The following is a 19,778-nucleotide window of genomic DNA, read 5'->3' as shown; positions in this document are numbered from 1 at the left end:
TGTTGCGTTTACATTTACATATTTTATTATATTGCATTTGTAGCACTGCACAATGCACAAGCGAGCAAGCCTTCACGTTCTTCATTGCAAATTTTACCATCACATGGCGAGAAAAGTTTGTGCAGACATTTCATAAGCACACTACAAACATGGGCAAAACGGATGATTGTTCCTTCCCCCCCCCCCCCCCTCCTAGGTTTTTACTAATAGAAAGCCAGTGAGGCGATCGTGCAATAAGTGATGTCTCCTGCAAAGATATCACTGCGTGTAACGTGCGTCCAGTCCGATATCCCACATCTCAATCGTATACAAATGCGCCATGTTTATTATTTTGTCTTTGTCGTGCATTTGTACATGATAGAACACCGCGTATGACAGATAATTGATCGACCCCGTGGGTGCATCAAACATAGCACCTGCACTTGGTTCTCTGCAATATATATATATATATATATATATATATATATATATATATATATATATATATATACCTTCAGGAGTGTAGTTAAGCAGAATCAGTGGGGGGATAAGCAGGGAAAAACAGCAAAGCCTATTAGCACAACACCTATGAAATGTGTTTCTCCACGGATTTGGTCCACTTCTTTCTCAAAGTTGGGGATGAGCTGGGGATGGATCCCCCATCCCCGCCCCACCCCTCAGCTGAACAGAAAATACGCGTCTGCACATCACCCAGTTTTGCTGACGGCCGTTCGTATCTTACCAGTGCAGGAGCGGCGGTGTAGCACTCCACGCTCCCATGACGCCTGGTGGTGTGGCACTCCATCCTCCCGCGGCGCCCGGTGGTGTGGACGGTTTATTCTGTCTCGCTCAGTTGTACATCGTCGTTCGATTAAGTTGTCTGGTGTGACACACTCAAGACACGGCACACATGAGAAACACAGCAGCACCAAACTCCATAAAAGTAGGGATCCATGACGTTCAGGCTCATGGTCTCGAGGTATCTGCCTTAATCCGAGCAGCGGCTATGGCATCCTCTTCCGGATCCTATCCTACCATGGGACACGCTGTCCTCAAATAATTATAGATGCGACAGTGGGATATGCAGCGCATATGGTTTCCGGGTCTAAAATCAAATGTGTGTGTCGCAAAACCCGAGTGTCTATCACTTTGCAAATGCGGACACAGGGAAGGGTGACAGTCATGGCCAGAGCCTCGCCCTTGATTGTTCCACATGGGGTCACGTATGGAGACACACACCCGCATCACACAGAGTCTGGTGATAAAAAGACGCTCCAAGGCACGAATGATTAACTATGCACAAGGAGCAGTAGGAAAAAGGACAAGGGGATGGAACGACGGAATTCCGGGGAGTACATGAGAATCCCGACTTGTGCAATATTAGATATTTCATGCGAACGAATACGCGCGAAAATAAAGCGCGGAGAAATGCCCGGACAAAGATGTGTGTTTCTAAGCAATGCCATACAAAGAAAGCATTCGGCAAGAAGCGTGATGCTTCATTGCGTGAATATTCTATGTTAAATTATGAATCATCGAGTTTAAGATGAAGGATGATAAGCGTCAATGCGCAATGTGCGAAAAATTTGTTACATAGAAATACAATAAAAAGAATGCAAAAAATAAGTAAAGTACGATAAAAATAAAATAAAAAGAAATACATAGAAAAAAATGGGACACACAGAACACCGAATAAAAAGCCAGGCGGGTATCAGAACATGCGTTCGTCGATCTGCGTACAAAAATTGGCAATACGAAGGTTTGCGTATAAAGAACTGCAATTTCATTGCGTGCCGTTACAATTGTTCGTTGTTGCCGTCGTCAAACGTCTCCATTCGTGTCGGTGTGGCACCATCGCCAATGCCGACGACGGCACACTGGCGTATCGCCAGTGTGCCCATGGCCACGTCGTGGAGGTCTCGCCCAGTCTTGATTCGCGTTGTACAAAGTTTGTGCATTGAGTATACCTTATATTTCCCATGTTCGTCAAAGAGCGTGAGTACATTTCCCTGAACAGGAATTCCGGTTCCTGTCGCTAAAAACTGCATGATGCACGATATGTGCTCATAACCAGGATGTACGCGTGGTGTGTAATGAGCCAGGCCGGCTCGGCTGACGGCGTGAGTTGGAACAGTACCCAGCGCCCAAGTGAAATCCTCTTACCCTGCGGTCTCAATCGTCACCAAACTAGCATCTACTTTAGCTAAAGCCGTCCCAGTGGCGCCTAGGCTAGAACACTGGGCACGGCGCACCGCGATAACAGCGGCTAACGCATTATGCTCGATATTCATAAACAGTGGGCTCGGTTTTCACTTTTACCGTCGTGTTTCCTCGACAAAAAAGGGAACACCCCATCGGCAGGTGGACATGGCCTGGCATTACGCGTCAGGAGCCTGCTGTGCTCTGGGGCAAAATTGTTCCGTATCTCGGATTACTTATGTAGGCATCAGGGTTAGTAAAACAAGCCACGCTTAGCGATGGGTCATCAAAGCCGCACTCTAGAAAATAACTCATGTGAATTGACCACTGCATAAAGAAAGTCAACAGGAGGAACAACAATACTTATTCAAAAATGTCAAATTTGAGAGATGCTCCATGATCTTCTACTCGCATGCAGTATATCTGCAGGTGAATACACCTTGTCATATTGATGAACAATCTCCGTAAATATAGCGTCCGAACATGGTGACATCTTCAGGTGAATGCACCTTGTCATATTGATGAACAATCTCCGTAAATATAGCGTCCGAACATGGTGACATCTTCAGGTGAATACACCTTGTCATATTGATGGACAATCTCCGTGAATATAACGTCCGAACATGAAAAGGTGCTTTATGGCACGAACGATATTCGCACAAAGCCTTTTGAGTTCTCAGTTAAAAAAACTTTACACCTAAATCGCTGGTGATTATTTATTCGCAAATCGTACCACCTTTACACACACAAAATCAGCCGACAACAAATAATGAAAGCACGTGGTGTAAATCCCACCAGAGAACACACGAAATGAAGGTTTGTCTCGCAACGTAAACACAATACGTGCATACACTTCAGCGAGCTCCCTTAAGGCTACCAACTACGTCGCTAAGACCGAGATCGTCGGAACTGAGGCCGCATACGCGGCGATCTAACTCACTGACACACCATCCCAACACTACCAGGCCACCTTCAAAGCGACTCCACGCCCGTCAAAACCGCTATGGCACTGCCGACTTCCTGTACAAATATACAGCTTGTTTCTTTTTTTAGTTACGTTGGATTTTCGTTTCTGTTTTAATTCTCACCTTGTCCTCATAACCTTTATCAACTTCATTCTCGTAACCTCTGATACAATCAGCAGTGCTTCCGCACCGTAAACCCTAGCCATGCACCCGCGACGCAGGTCTAGGCCACCTTCGGTTTCCAGTTATTGACGAACCTACGGCCGCGCTCGATGGCTGTCTCCACCATGTTGACGGTGTCCGCGACGTCTGTCAGCGACCAATCAGCGAGCGCGCGCGCCTTGAACAGGTTAGTGAGCTGCGGCAGCACCTGCGTCGTGAACGGCAGGAAGGGCACGGTGATGACGCCGATCAGCGAGAGGCAGACCACCACGCCCGCCAGCAGCAGACCAGTGATGATCCAGTCGCCCTTGAACGTGCCCAGGTTCAGCGGACCGCCTGCGGACGGGGTCAGCAGGTCAGGGTCAGGGCGAGGTAAGCAGGTCAGCTGTGCGCGATGGTGATCAGCTGGCCCAGCTGTGATCACGATTTTCAACGCCAGGACTGGCAATTAGAGCGAGAATGTTGACAGCTGCCTAACAGAAGAAGATGAAGGAGTAAAGAACGTTATGTTAATCATATGAAGCGTCTGTATGCCTGCAAGATGTCCGTATATTATACTATTTGCTAGACGTTCTATCTTTGCACTGTAATAATCCTGTAAAGCTGAATTGCCTTCTTGGATAATACGAGACGATTGAGCTGTAAGCGTGGTGCGAAATGCGGCAGCAACTCAGGCCAGTGATACAGCGACCCAAAGATAGTGCAGGTGGCATTTCAACACCCCCGCATCTGTTAAGCTGAACAGAAACTTTGTGAAATCACAGCTCTGGCCGTAAAATGGGACAAACTAAAAAAGCACGTCTTGGGCAAGTGCCGCTCAGATCCGACGCCTCTTCGCACTACAAAATGACAATAATCCGTGTAATCTGGCTGCCGAGTACGCGGCCCGTGGGCGGCGTCCGGCCGCACCTGGTGAGATGTAGGGGGAGTACGAGGCCTCATGCTGGTACCCGCTGGACTCGAAGTGCGCCGGCGCACTGTACTCCTGGGCGGGAGCGGCGTACGCGGCGGCGGGGGCCTCGTACTGCGGCACGTCGTACTGCTGCGGCGCCTGCGGGCGTGACCTCGGGTCAGCGGGGCTGCAGGGAGTGCATGACGACCTCGGCGGGCCGACACGTCGGTGGAATGTCTGGGTAGTGCGGGTCGCGTTGCTAGTCCCCCGAAACACTGATAGGACTTCGGTGCGAACGACAGAAGTGCGAGGCTGAGCCCGCATTGGTGTTTAACACAGTCAAATAAACTAATGTGATCCATGGGATTTCCGCATAACTTTACCTAATATGTGGCTAATGGCAGCGTCTTGGTTCTGAAAAGGACGCTTAGAACTACGTAAGTTGTTCAGTGCATTAGCAAGGAACATTATTCGCATAAATAAGATTGTAGTGCTAGCCTTGTTCCTCGAAAAAACCCAGGAGAATGGAGATATAGTGAGGTTCGATGCGGATTGCCACATCTCCATTATCCTGTTTTTTCGAGGAATAAGGCTAATACTACTGTCTTATTCAGACGCTTAGAACATAAACATTCACACAACGCATTATAAAAGCATCATGTCATAAATCGGAGTCAAAAGTAGGCCAACATGAATGTTGATCAACCAGAATGTTCATAGGTGAGCGAGCATAGTCGTTCTTTCCGTCTTTGGCCCCGGCTTACAGTACACCACGATTATTTTTAGCCACCATTCTGCTCTCAGTGACGATCTTGAGTCTCAACTTTGCGCTCAACCAACAGAAGAATCTCTATGAGGTAAAAGCTTTTATCCCGACAAAAATGTACGCTCAGTAGACCAGGAGGCACTGGGCAAACGACGGCATGAAGCACGCATTGGCTAAATTGGCAAAACCCGACGCCTCGAGCTGCCCATGACTAATCGTGACCATGAGCACAATCTGAAACATCGAGTTTTGTTACTGTAGAACACCGCCAGTGTAGAAGCCGTCCAGCATCAGAGTACCATCCTGTCGGCCGACCACATCCATAGCTTAGTCTAGCATTAGACTAGCATAGTCTAGCATTAGACTAGCATAGATTAATGAGTCAGATTCATCTTATATTACGACTATGACCGTGCAGCTCATGGCCTGGCGGGGTAACCTCTCCACACCACGTGATCACAAGGTCACGGGTCACCAGCCCGAGCGCGTGCCAGCCGGAGCGGCCTGCGCCGCGCGACTCACCTGGTACTCGGGCTCCGGCGCCGTGTAGCTGCTGGACGCCACCTGATCGGCGGCCGCCGCCGACAGCAGACCCAGCAACACAGCCAGAGCCGACCTCATCCTCGGCTGCCCGGTGGCACAGACAGGGTCACACCAGTGCAGGGCTGGTCATGCCGCCAGACCCACGGCAAAGAACAGACGTCATAAGCAAAACTTCGCCGCTGGTGCTGGGGCAAGATACTGCGACATGTCAACGTTTTGCACATTGTGGCACACTGGGGTCGACCAATCGAATGGATGCGCACATATTGGAGTAACTGTAACTAATGGTGAGAACCTGAATGTAGACACACATGAACGAAAGACGATCAGAAATAGAATGATTTTTGCCGGGCACAGGTACCGTTGGTCAAGAACGTTACCATAGCGCATGCATATAATCTCAAGTTCAGACTAAGAGTAACAGGGTGCGTAGAACACAAGTGAGTTTTCAACCATTTTATATTTCTTATTTGGACAGCGCGGCTTAAAGCAACGTTCCCGAAGGCATCATGTACACCTACTGATGAATGTTTGATACGAGTATGGAGTGAAATACTTCAATACTTCCCCGTACCTGTTTGGACGTTGTTCTCGCTTAGCAAGAACGGACACAAATGGCAGGAGGTCACGGCAAAGTACGAATCGGTTCCCCTGTTCTTGACTCCGCCCTAGTCTCGGTCGTCATGGCAACCACGCCATCCGAGGGCCGACAAATATGAGGGAGGGCCCACCTACCGCGCACCATGTGTCATAAGGTCCCCTCTCTGTATCGTGGCGCCCCTGTACCCCGATTATCGGGCAGAAAAGGGCGGTCCAAAGTGCCGGGGCTTAGCGCAGGTGAACCATATTTCTTGCGGCAGATCGTCTCCGGTAGTAGAGCAGCGAGCGCGCCTTGACTATCCGCTCGTCTTCGACTTGGTCCGACTCCTCCAACTACCTCAACTACAGGTACGGAACAGTCGCGTTGCAGAACGCGGGCAAGGAGCTTTGGTCAGACCATTTCACTGCGCAGTACTGTGGAGTGTGGCTTATCCAACGACAAATTACCGCTCGTTGGCCGGGGATATGTTTCGTTCTTGAGGGTTTTGAAAGATTGGTCTATGATATTTATTTTCCTCGTTTTTCTGTCTTAAGTCGATTTAAAAACCTTAATCTTTGGACCTTGCAGGAGGATAGGTGAAATCTCACGTGGGTTGATTTCCATTCTACCTCGTCAGCAGAAACAGCTACCCGATATAGCGCTGTAAGACACACCATTTGTGGCCACGCATTTGGGCTTTTCGGCCGCGTAAACAGCCTTTTATTAGCCGTAGCGGATCTCCAATAAGGCTAGAGCAACGGATACGCGCTGCCAACTGGCAGTGAATGCGTCCAATAATCAATTTCGGAGGGGAGACGCCCGGAAGATGATTTATCAATATTCGCATTCTTAAATGATGTTCTTCATCAGGCTCTCTAAAAACGTAAGGCAGCGAGATATAGACCTCTTGGACGGCACAAGAAAATCTTGTCTAGACAGCATGTTAACATCATAACATGATAAGGTGTCTCGTGTGTTTTTTATCGGTTGACGTACAATAGCATTCTTCTTCAGAAAGGTATCTCTTCATCACATTGGTGTTGATCAGCAGCTACCCGTAAAATGAATACACCATGGTCCTAGCACCCATATGCATTCCTTTTGAGTCCTTCATCGCACATTAGTGACCGAAAGGAAATATTTCAGTAAGTTGTACGGCTTTTCGGGGCCCGGTCTCTTCAGTCGTCCAAATAACTCCTGCAGAGTTCTGTCTTGATGGCTTGTTATGAAAACTGACGGTTGACAGAAACGCGCTTTAAAATATTGTTTTCATATGACTATGAGTGTTCACATGAGGAGAAGAATGTCGCTTCGTGCGTACCCTAGATAATGTTGGGGAGGAAAAAAGAGTATGCAAAAAAAAGAGATGGGATGTATGCATCTAGCTACACACATACATTCTCTGCTTTATTTTCAGTCGAGGCCTTTCTGACTGCGTCGGTGAATCACACAACGTCTCAATCATTCCGACCAATCTCGGCTGGTGCGGCTTTGAACAACACTGGACTGCCGCAGCTGGCTGACATTTGACATCAAAGTGTCCAAAACTTAGCTCTTCTTCACCTTAGTGCCCTCAAATCATCCTGATTTGTGCAATCGGAGCCTGGATGCATTCATTAATTGGCACATGCCCTCTTGTTTCATGCGTAAAGCCGTACCTTCAGGTCATATGTGCTCCATCGGCGCGACGTTCTGCCTGGTCTCTGACGTCACGTCCTGCCATATGTCCCTCGTCATGAGCGTTGGACTCACGCCTGGAACTCCCTTTGAATCCCGTGCCTTCGCCACTCCCCTCTCACCTCTGTTTCGCGTCCCGACTCTTCGCTCGCCCCTAATCTCCGCCTCACACCCTGACTTCTGAGTCATGACTCACCGCTGACCTCCGCCTGATTCCCTTCTCTTTTGCTCGCCACTGGTCTCTGTCTCACGTACTGACTCCTGAGTCATGGCTCCTCCCTAAGCTCTGCTTTGACTCCTGACTCTTGGCTCACCTCTGACCTCTGCCTCACGCCCTGTCCGTGTCTTGCAGGCTGACGATGCTGCGACAGACAGTGCTGCTGACGCTGCTGGCGGCCGCGCTGGCGCAGGCACCGGGCATGAAGCCGGAGAACCGCGATTCCAGCTATGCCACCTACGATCCCTCCTACCAGACGTACAGTGCCCAGCCATACCCGTACCAGTCGGGCGGACACGGCAAGTACGGTCTGGGCTCGATCTTGGCCGGCGTGGCGCTGCCATCCGTCAACGACATCATCACCGGCATCATCTACGTGGTGGCGGTGGCGTCGGTGGCCGGCATCGCGCTGGTGGGCGTGGCGCTCGTCCTCAAGCTGCTCGGGCTGAAGCTGCCGCTCATCGCCGACCTGAAGAATCAGGTGCTCTCCAAGGTGGACAAGGTGGACGCGCGCATGCTGGAGTCGGCCTGGGACATCCTCAACAGTTCGATAGAAAAGTTCCAGAAATTGTAGGCGGGCACAGGGAGGCGGAACCGCCGCGGCTCGACGCAGATGGTTCCGGACGATTTCGCTTGTGTGCGTTTGTACATTCCGCGATGGTCGATGAGGGTTGTGATGATTCCTGGACATATGGCTTAGGCTGACAGAGGAGGACGCTGGACGTCCTGCAGCTTATTATAAGTGCTCATTATGTTGCTGTATAATACAAATCGCCACGACGGTGTCTCGGCTTTGTTGTGTCGACCGAGCCCCTCATTCCTCTCGCGACATTTGCCTGCTGCGCGCATGCTTTGGAAACCTAGGTGTGTGGGAGTTTGATGTAGCCTAGCAACTATCTACATCGTTCATGTGTCAATTTTCTATAACTGTGTATTTAAGTGTGCCTTATTGTCATAAGTTAAATAAATGATGCATAGCTTTTACTGCGATTTTACGAGCAAGGATATGACGTCAATAACGGCCACGTATCTTAGTTTATCAGTTGGTGAGTCACACCGAAAAGATATAGAGAGATAGAGAAGTTGTGATGGGCTGGGTAACACACTTATCAGCGTGAGAAACTGGTTTTCTCGCGAGAAGTCGAAGAACTCGCCAATGAAGGTAAGTCCCGAAATGGTGGATTTTACTCGTTACCCAATGCATTCCTTTATATTTTTGGTGATTTTTTTCGCATTCTTGTGATTTTTGCTGGTGGGAAAGAGACCCATTTGTTTCCAATAGTGAGCATTATGGTATATCGTCTGAAGTATCGCATTTCTGTATGCCCCTCTGGCATAAAAAATTGCTATGCTTACATTTTGCTTGCATCAACAAACCAGCGACCAACTGCAAAAATGATATCTATTGATAGAAGGGGGTTTGCTAAGCGGGACAAGCTCACTCCAATCCCCATTTACGGTGTCTGGTGGGAGGACACCGGGTCAAGGAAGAATGTCATGGCCAAAGGTCACTACAAGAGAGCAGTGATGACTGCTAGTTGGTGTATGGAGATTAATCCCTAAAGACATAGCAACATTTACCTGGTGACAAGAGCACGTTGATACCCGTTAACAAACGCGCCATGGCTCGATTCCGTTTAATTTCTCAAGACGATGTTGAGATAAATCCCTTTGCAAAACATATTCTGCATCAAGATGTTTCAGTTTGCGGGGGATGACCATGACATGGTTGTTATGGTTACAGAAACGCGAATCGATCCAGCGATCCATGACATTGGAAGTTCGGTGCCGCTTAGCATAAGGACGGTGAACACTGTTCCTATCTGTTTAGGGAGGATATGATAGGCGTATGATAGTATGATAGACGTATGATAGTATTATAGGCGTATGATAGTGAAAGCCCACATTGAGAGTTCAACAAACTTGTCGAGGCACAGCAAACATTCTAGAAATATCCTCTGGACATTTTGCTATGAGGCACAGCCTTTTTCGTAAAAAAATAGTTTCTTCGACCGGTACCTTATTTGGCCCTGCCGTACGTCACAGGTACCTCTTTCTAACATGAGCGGAAAATAGGATTAACAGGGAAGAAGTCCATCGCTTGTTGTCAGGCATATGAAAATAGCCGGTAAACGTTACACTGGAAGCGTTTTCGTTTCGTTGTCCTGTAACAATTCGTCATTTTACATTTGCGTATTTGGTCCTACAGCACCAAATCATAATGTACCGCAAAAGTGAAACGTGGAATAGGTACATGATGAAACAAAACGCCTCCGGGGTATAATTATGGCTATTTTGTAGTTTCCCATGGATGTTTCCTCCTACCTAGCCTACTTTTTATGTACTCCAGATTTGGTATTTAATAAGGTCCCTGTATAAAGACGCATGGGTCGAAAGGATTCTTTTGGAGCAAAATTCCCCAAAAATTTATCTATGCTGTCCCGAGAATGACAAAGACCGCTCTGATGGCTCTGTTGGTTATTACGTCTGTCTTCTGATCCACTCAGCCGTGTTGTGTTCACCACGATTCGACGTGTTATGGCGAGGTCAGGTGGTCGCTCTATACGTTCGCTATTTGCCCTTGACAGGTATGGCCTGCGTCTTGTGGCAGCGGCCGCGTTGAAGTGTCAGGTGACGTCAGAGGGCAGGATGGAGCGTGTCGAGCAAAGTGGCACGTTAACCTCTCGCCAGAAAATTCTGTCATCGACCTGGAACTTCACGATCAGATGGCGGGGGTCAGGGCTCACGCAACAAGCATTCCTTGGCGTGAGCTCTGATCTCAGAAACCTGTCCATTCAGAGAGTCTGCACGCGGTATCGAATATATATTATATATTGGAACGGAGGAATTCGTTTCGCCGATCGCTTTTAAACACAAGCTGAACGAAACGAAGCACGTTTAGCTAGGACCATCATTTTAAACGAGCCATCATTTCCCGGGTGAAATGGATTCAGTGCGGAGCTTTTAAGATTATTTTGAAAGGAGCTCAAACATTTCTTGCGTCTTTCGATTTTCAAAATAGCTGCAGTCCCAAGTGTTTGGCGCGAAATTTAGATCTTACGTGCGTAGCAGGAAGGCTGAAAAGCGCATCAGACAAATGAAAGGACACGGAACAAGCCGCATGTACTAAAAGGGCGCTTCTGTGGCAGGAACGCAGCCTTATGTACACGTTTGCATCTAACTAGTTAATACCGAAATGACTCAAATGCACGTTAAACCATAGTGATGATTGATTTTAGGACAGACTGGGAACGTAGTCAAACTCCTTTCCTAGTGTGCCCAGGGAGATAACTTTTGACGGTAAGTTAACCAACCTCTTTTTTCACAAGATTCCAGCAATTTCGCATCCTATATGTGCCGCCAGTGAGCCTGTAATTCCACTGCAAGGGGGCATTTTGTCAAGGTAATCCAGCATCGGGATGCTTGATTGATTTCGCCGTTGTGGTCCTGCACAGCACGCTAAAGCAGCCTGGTGATTCCAGCGGGGTTTAGGTGGGCCAAAGTAAGTGTCTTTATAGTGTGCTGACGACGCCATTGATATCTGCCAAGAACCTACAACCTCTAAAACCAAGAACCTACAAACAAAGATACCAATAACAACATATTACCTTGTGGACCAAGTTTGAAGCGGGTGGACAGCGTTAAGGTTCGAGGGATTTCTTTAGAACTCCCAGGAAAACAAAACCGACAATAGTTTTACTGCAACCTGCGTTTCCTGAAATCAGAGACAGAAAAATAGAAACCGAAATAAAACATTTTTGGGCGCATAACGATTGTAAAGTCCCGGGTTTTCCTCTATGCTGGTAAATGTTCTCCCCCCACTGCCAGTCCGAAGCTGGGAACTTTAAGGGACATGCAGAACCTCCTTCGGGCGTTAATTTGGAAATGCAAAGGAAATCAAACAGCGCACTCAGCAATCATCCAGACTTACCCTTCAAGGCAACATGCAATCCAACATCATTCCCTAACATGATGTATCGCCATCCCCTGGCCAAACCACGTCCCCTGCGGGCGGCGGGACCTTGCTTCGGGACAAAGGCTACCGTTCCCTGCTTCATACGTTCACGCCTCGAATTGTTGCTCCGCATCAAGTGCAAGATCACAGTTGACGCTGTTTGGTTCATATCATGGTATTGTGTCTCCAGCCTGCTAGCTGTTAACTAGCTCAGTATGGCGGGGAGCCCAGACTGAGTACATGGCGCAAAGCATGCGACTTGGCAGCCCCATATCAATACGTTACGTTGTAATGTTGACTAGTCGGTGTGGTTTAGGTGCTTCTTCACAAGGGTGAAACCGTCACATTAGAATGGCAGCTGTGGTTATTGAACAATATCAGTCAGATTGTTATCAAGGTAGCAATTGGTGGATACAATAAGTGAGTGAAATTGTAAAAGACATTGGGATAAACTTAGCTTAAGGAAGCATGCAGGCTTGGGGAAGAATGATAGATGTCAGTGTCACTGCCCCGTCAAGAACGTAATGATAATCCATGACGGAATAATCAGTTCGACGTCCTGCTGTCACGTTTCCAATAAACCAAGTGCCCAGATCTTTAACTAATCACATCTTAAACGAGTGTGTATCTCAGTAATCAGGCACTGCAGAGTTCATGACAAGGTATATTTAACAGCGAAAGCAAGTAATACGAACGTTTGGTAATAATATGTCCGATTATGTACGCGTGGCGCGGAATAAATGGCGACAACTGATAATTATCAAATGAAAGCAGATGCACGCATCAGATGCGGTCAGATTTGGACCCTCCAGGCTTTACTCTGCCGCATTACCAGCGTGGGATGCTGCCATTGAGACGTCACTTTATCAACCATTTCAACACCACAGCTACAGTGTCATCGGAACAGAACGCATCAAGTCGCGAAATAAGCCTGTCATGAACTAGCGGCTGGCAGCTATGAATCAACAAATTAAGCGTATCAATAATGCTCTGCGGACGCATTTCACGCCGGACTGACCAACAGCCAGATGCTGTCTATGCGAGCATTGACTGTATGCCTATTATCCCTGAGTTCACGCTAGTACGAGCTTATATAATCGTCAGCCTTGGCGTGAGGACCACGAAGGGCCATCGGGAAGATCAGCTCGTCCTGTTCTCCATCAGCGCGTGTTTGACGGCTCTGCAAGATTGCATTGCGCACTCTCTCCAGCACACCGAGCACCTCCAGCTGGCTCTCGCTCTCTTTTGCAGTTCCACGCTTAGCTGTAGCACCAGGTGCCGTCTCCGTGGCACCCTCAGTGGTCTGTTCGCTGTGTACACTCCCTTCAGCTGTTCCCTGCAAATTTTCATCTGACAATTTCTCAGCTGCACTCTCTGTCCCTGCATTTACCTGATCAGCCCGGTCACTGTCCAGCCTCAACAGTCGCTCTGGGACCTCTGCAACTGCACTGTCTACCGCGTGCTTCTCATCGCCCCCGCTTTCCTGAACGACTCCCAGAACAGCTTTCTCAGCCGGCCCGTCTGCCTCGTCTTTCGTCTTTTCCTCTTCTCCATCAGTGTGCTTCGCTATCGCCTCCTGTACCCTCTGCGTCAGCTCGTCCAGCTTTTCCAGCTTGACGTCCTCCTTCTCCTCCGCCCTATCTAGCTTCAGTCCAGTCAGTGACGTCACGCCCAGCGAAAGACTGATCATCAGAAACAGCAGCAGTGGCAGCGTCTTCACAACCGGGAACAGCACGCGCGTCAGTGTGTCGTAGAGGTAGAAGTGATCTGTCTCGAAGTCGTTCCAGGCCTTCACGAGCACGCTGAACGGATGGAAGGGAGCGTGACCGCGCGCCTGGCTGGACCGGTTGCCGCGGAACAGGCCGATCCGCGGCGCAAAGCCGCACACGTCGGTGATGGCCCAGAGGTAGGGCAGCTGACAGAGGCGGTCGTCGACGCGGTGGCGCGGGTACTCGATGACGCCGTCGGCCTCGGTCAGCACGGGCACCAGCAGGCGCAGGGCCACGCTCAGCAGCTTGGCGTAGGTGATGCGGCGCAGACTGCGCGCCGGGCTGGGCGCTAGGCAGCCGAGTGCTTCGACGCGGCGCGCTGGCCGCGGCGCCGGCGCCGGCGGCGGCGGCGGCTGGGCCGACGGCAGCAGCGCCAGCGCGGCCGCCGGCAGGACGCCGGACAGCGCGCGCCGCAGCTGGGCGCCGCGGGCCTCCACCAGCCCCGCCGCCAGCTGCACGTCGTCCTGGCCGATGGCCTGCCAGAGCCAGGTCTCAGCGGCGTCGCGCGCTACCACCAGCATCACCTTGGCCTGCTCGAGCAGCTCGGCCGTGTCTGAGCGGCGCGTCCGCTCGCGCAGCCCCAGCAGCTGCAGCACCAACTGCGGCAGCGAGCGCGAGCGCCAAGTGGAGCTGGCCAGCTGCAGCAATGCGGCAAGCGCCTCGTTCTCGGGCGGCTCGGCGCGCGAGATGCGGCACGCACTGCTGAACAGTGACACCAGCTCGCCGTTGAAGAGCCCCGCCTGCAGCTGCGGTAGCCACGAGAGCAGGTCGCGCAGCAGCTGGCCCAGGCCGGGCGGCGGCCCGAGCCGTCCCAAGCGATGGTCGACCATGGGCGGGGCCGCGCCGCCCGCCACGCCCATCCGGTGCGCTCCGCTCGGTCCAGGCAGCCCTCCCCATCTGTGAGCTCCGGTCGGGCCTTTCGACGGGTTCCGTCCGCTGGGTCCGTTCAGGCCGGTCCTCTGGGAGCCGGGTGGCCTCTGGGGACCGGCGGCGCCCGCCAGAGGCACGGACACGGGACCGCGGTGCTGCCCGAGCGCGCCCGGTGCTCCCACCGCCGGGGCGCTGACGTTGTAGCTGGTGCTGGCATTGGCGGGCGACGGCGTGGAGCTGGCAGGCGGCTGCGTCCGCCGCTGGATGACGAGGTTGCTGAGCGCCGAGTCGGAGAAGGCCTGGTATCGGATGGCCGGCTCTGGAAAGCCGGCTGCCAACAGCAGACAGCAGGCGGCAGCGACCAGCTGCAGCTGGCGGCACGCCGTCGCTGGAAACGGGAGAATATCAGCAATGCCGCAGCTGGAGTGGTGAACGCCATATCGACTTCAGAGAGCGTCTGGTCAGACTGAGAAACCAGCAGAAGAGGAACTACTTGATGACAGCCTAATTGCAAAATATTTTGGGTACTTCAGTAAGCCAAAACATTAAAATCAAACGAAACAGGCTCGAGGGCGATTAAGATGCAGCGAAGTTATACCAGAGAATACTGTCAGCATTAAACTGCGCGAATGTAAAGGAATGGGAGCTTGCTATCATCTCCACAGCTGAATTTCAACCATCGCCACTAACAAAATGTATAATGAGAGATGATCTAGACATTTTACAATCGTGGGCATCGACTGGACGCGCCTAGCAGAACGTCTCATCCAGCAGGGCCATTGGCATACCACAACATGTTGCAAATAAAGTTAAATAACTGAACTTGGGTACATACATACATATATATATATATATATATATATATATATATATATATATATATATATATATATATATATGTGTGTATGTATGTATGTGGAACATGTATATACATGCATATACATGCACGCATAAGTGTACATACTATAAACACTTGGAACGTATATGCTTGCATGTAGGTTTGTAAACAACACAACTTTATAATATATTTAATTAACTTATTCTGTATAGACAAATTCAACACACAAGTCGCGACAACGGATTCCATCTCAGCAGCGTGACGACATCAGCGACAGCTGCCGTTAGCAGCCAAGCTTCGCGGCGGCTGTTCTCCGCCCCGGTCACCACTTGCCAGCCCGGCGCCGGCGGTGCGGCCCCAGCCTCCCGCCGTGCGGTGAGCACCTACCTGAGACGGGTCGGTGCGCCATGGAGGGCCTTCGCCAGGGGAGACGCGTCGTCGAGTGTTTGGGGGAGCGGCGGCGGCGGCGGCCACTGCCGCCCGTTAGCCGAGCCCCCGGAGCCGCGCGACGCCCCCAGCCGCTCGTCAACAGACCCCAGTCGCCATGACCGCCGACAAGGATGTTTTCGTGACCTATAAAGTCGGACAAATGGTTGGCGAGCCCATGGCTGGCGCTGTTTTGGTTTCGGCGGTTTCAATTTGTCACCGGGCGGGCCCTCGTAAATACCAAACCCTTCCGTCACAATTCAGTTAGTGTCGGCCCGGAAATTTGGACAGCCAGATGCGATGAGGAGCTAATGTATGTCCTCAGTAGCAGTGCTCTTTGTCCAGAGGCACGTGCGCTACGCGCTGTCAGTCAATATCCGGGGAGATTTGTTGCGAGGCGAAACAGCTTCCGACGCGCTCCCCGAGCACCTAGAGCTTTAGTATGGTCCGCAGAAGAGTTTTGTTCACGCTGTGATCATCGACCCCTGCTGCGAGAGACACACAGAGAGAGAGAGAGAGAGAGAGAGAGAGAGAGAGAGAGAGGAGAGAGAGAGAGAGAGAGAGAGAGAGAGAGAGAGAGAGAGAGAGAGAGAGAGAGAGAGAGAGAGAAAGAGATAGAGAAAGAGAGAGAGAGACAGAGAGAGAGAGAGACAGAGAGAGAGAGAAGAGAGAGAGAGGAGAGGGAGAGAGAGAGTGAGAGAGAGAGAGGAGAGGAGGAGAGAAGAGAGAGAGAGAAGAGAGAGAGAGAGGAGAGAGAGAGAGAGAGAGAAGAGAGAGAGAGAGAAGACAGAGAGACAGACAGACAGACGACAAAAGACAGAGACAGAGAGAGAATAGAGATAGATAGAGAGAGGAGAGATGAGTGAGTGAGCGCATAAAACAGTGCAAGATCTCACCTCAACACGTTAAGTCATACTTCCTTTGACCACACTACACGTCCACAGCATCACGCTGAGTTACAAGGCTATGCTCCAAGGACATTGGCGTGATAACAAGCAATGTGGAGTGTTTTAAGGCATTCCCGTGTTACGTGGCAGAAATAATATGTGCATGAGCTTTTGGGGTCCGATCGTGGAGCTGTATTCAGATGTCAAACACTTTAGGACAGCTCCATTATCGGAACCAAAAGCTCGCAAAACCTAACATCTTTATTCTACAGGGCGGAGGACAGTGCAACAAGCCTTCACTGTCTACTTGGACCCGTGATTTATTGTCTGAAACATAGTCTTAAAATTCTGTCTTTTCTAAGACCCTTTCCACCAGCGGCCTTGAGTAAGAGTCCCAGGCAGGGCGCATTGTTTGGCCCGACTGGCATGGTCAGCTGACAGCTGGTCGACAAGGGTCATCCCAGGCCCCGGACGGCCGGGCCGCAGCACTACACAGCACGCAAAACCCCCTGAACACCTCTCCGCCGAAAGAGTGTAGGCAAACAGAATTATCTAAACTGGACGACCCAACTAGAGCGGTCTATTCAGAGTATATGCAACACACTGTGTCTGACGGGTGCGTTGGACCCGAATCCGGAAAATAGTTATAAAATACTTAAGTGGCAACAACCCTGTCAGTTGCGAATGCTAGGACACACCGACCAAAACACGATCCCTGAGGCGCCTATCAGCGCACGTTTCGAGGCGCGAGTTGAGTGGAGGCTCTGGCACCCGGCTGCTGCTGATAAGGTGGTGCCGGTGGTGCTGATAAGGCCGTCACTCGCCGCGCCATCACGCCATCGTGAGCGACGGCAGCGGTGTGTGCACGGTACACACTGACCCGGAGTCGGTGGCGGGCAGCTGGGCGACGGCAGCGGTATGTGCACGGTACGTACTGGCCCGGAGTCGGTGGCGGGCAGCTGGGCGACGGCAGCGGTGTGTGCACGGTACGCACTGACCCGGAGTCGGTGGCGGGCAGCTGGGCGACGGCAGCGGTGTGTGCACGGTACGTACTGGCCCGGAGTCGGTGGCGGGCAGCTGGACGACGGCAGCGGTGTGTGCACGGTACGTACTGACCCGGAGTCGGTGGCGGGCAGCTGGGCGACGGCAGCGGTGTGTGCACGGTACGCACTGGCTTGGAGTCGGTGGAGGGCAACTGGGCGACGGCAGATGTATGCATAGTACTTACTGGCCCGGAGTCGGTGGCGGGCAGCTGGGCGACGGCGGCGGCGTGTGCACGGTACGTACTGGCCCGGAGTCGGTGACGGGCAGCTGGGCGACGGCGGCGGCGTGTGCACGGTACGCACTGGCCCGGAGTCGGTGGCGGGCAGCTGGGCGACGGCGGCGGCGTGTGCACGGTACGTACTGGCCTGGAGTCGGTGGAGGGCAACTGGGCGACGGCGGCGGCGTGTGCACGGTACGTACTGGCCCGGAGTCGGTGGCGGGCAGCTGGGCGACGGCGGCGGCGTGTGCACGGTACGTACTGGCCCGGAGTCGGTGGCGGGCAGCTGGGCGACGGCGGCGGCGTGTGCACGGTACGTACTGGCCCGGAGTCGGTGGCGGGCAGCTGGGCGACGGCGGCGGCGTGTGCACGGTACGTACTGGCCCGGAGTCGGTGACGGGCAAGCTGGGCGACGGCAGCGGTGTGTGTACGGTACGCACTGGCCCGGAGTCGGGGCGGGCAGCTGGGCGACGGCGGCGGCGTGTGCACGGTACGTACTGGCCTGGAGTCGGTGGAGGGCAACTGGGCGACGGCGGCGGCGTGTGCACGGTACGTACTGGCCCGGAGTCGGTGGCGGGCAGCTGGGCGACGGCGGCGGTGTGTGCACGGTACGTACTGGTCCGGAGTCGGTGGCGGGCAGCTGGGCGACGGCGGCGGTGTGTGCACGGTACGTACTGGCCCGGAGTCGGTGGCGGGCAGCTGGGCGACGGCGGGGCGTGTGCACGGTACGTACTGGCCCGGAGTCGGTGGCGGGCAGCTGGGCGACGGCGGCGGTGTGTGCACGGTACGTACTGGCCCGGAGTCGGTGACGGGCAGCTGGGCGACGGAGGCGGTGTGTGTACGGTACGCCTGGCCCGGAGTCGGTGGCGGGCAGCTGGGCGACGGCGGCGGTGTGTGCACGGTACGTACTGGCCCGGAGTCGGTGGCGGGCAGCTGGGCGACGGCGGCGGTGTGTGCACGGTACGTACTGGCCCGGAGTCGGTGGCGGGCAGCTGGGCGACGGCAGCGGTGTGTGCACGGTACGTACTGGCCCGGAGTCAATGGCGTGCAGCTGGCGTAGTGTTTCTGCTCGCGGTCTGAGGCGAGCACATGCCTGTAGCCTTCGTCCTGTAGTTTGTTCTGAGCACTGTCCTGAAGTCCTTGAAGTCTGGTCTGTCTGGGCGCGTGTCTGTACTGGCTCATAGACGCTGTCATTAAGCGAATCAGTCAGTCAGTCAGTAAGTGACACCTATATCGGGCAGAGGTTCCTGAGTGCGGGCGTTGCCTGCAGCGCAGTTCTTTCTTTGCCAGCATGCATTTCTCTCGCATCGGAGTTGCTATGAACGCATCAGCCGCCAGAGCAATTTTGCCCTGACTTTTGCAATGAAATAGAATGTAAATGCTTACCGCGCGATTTTCGATTGTCCGCACGCCTTTCGCCAAAGGCTGGGTCAGTTGCATGCCCCGTTAAATTAGTGAAAGTCAGCAAGGCATCGATCCACCTCTGGCGCCGGCAGGGTCTGTGCCTAACTAGTTACAAATGCGTACTGAGCCGAGGCTTTCATGGGTGCATGGCACTCATTAGCTCATGTGTGTGTGTGTGTGTGTGTGTGTGTGTGTGTGTGTGTGTGTGTGTGTGTGTGTGTGTGTGTGTGTGTGTGTGTGTGTGTGTGTGTGTGTGTGTGTGTGTGCGGTGTGTGTGTGTGTGTGTGTGTGTGTGTGTGTGTGTGTGTGTGTGTGTGTGTGTGTGTGTGTGTGTGTGTGTGTGTGTGTGTGTGTGTGTGTGTGTGTGTGTGTGTGTGTGTGTGTGTGT

At 52.3% G+C, this 19,778-nt stretch overlaps 2 protein-coding genes across 2 annotated transcripts; one reads left to right on the top strand and one right to left on the bottom strand.

The window, feature by feature from the left end:
• Positions 1-2,876: 2,876 nt before the first annotated feature.
• On the bottom strand, positions 2,877-5,587 carry LOC119092114 (uncharacterized). The gene is made up of 3 exons (XM_037215086.1): positions 5,486-5,587; positions 4,215-4,356; positions 2,877-3,641 (listed from the first exon to the last, which is right to left on the bottom strand). The coding sequence occupies exons 1-3, from the start codon at positions 5,582-5,584 to the stop codon at positions 3,367-3,369; spliced, it is 516 nt and encodes a 171-aa protein (XP_037070981.1). The 5' UTR covers positions 5,585-5,587; the 3' UTR covers positions 2,877-3,366.
• Positions 5,588-6,300: 713 nt separating this feature from the next.
• Positions 6,301-8,964, top strand: LOC119092088 (uncharacterized). Its single transcript, XM_037215061.1, has 2 exons — positions 6,301-6,454; positions 8,116-8,964. The coding sequence occupies exon 2, from the start codon at positions 8,123-8,125 to the stop codon at positions 8,552-8,554; it is 432 nt and encodes a 143-aa protein (XP_037070956.1). The 5' UTR covers positions 6,301-6,454; positions 8,116-8,122; the 3' UTR covers positions 8,555-8,964.
• The last annotated feature ends 10,814 nt before the right edge of the window (positions 8,965-19,778 follow it).

The sequence above is a fragment of the Pollicipes pollicipes genome, unplaced genomic scaffold (genome assembly GCF_011947565.3).
Source record: "Pollicipes pollicipes isolate AB1234 unplaced genomic scaffold, Ppol_2.1 Scaffold_3447;HRSCAF=4054_pilon_pilon_pilon, whole genome shotgun sequence".
NCBI lineage: Eukaryota > Metazoa > Arthropoda > Thecostraca > Pollicipedomorpha > Pollicipedidae > Pollicipes > Pollicipes pollicipes.
This window is presented reverse-complemented; position numbering and strand designations above follow the sequence as displayed.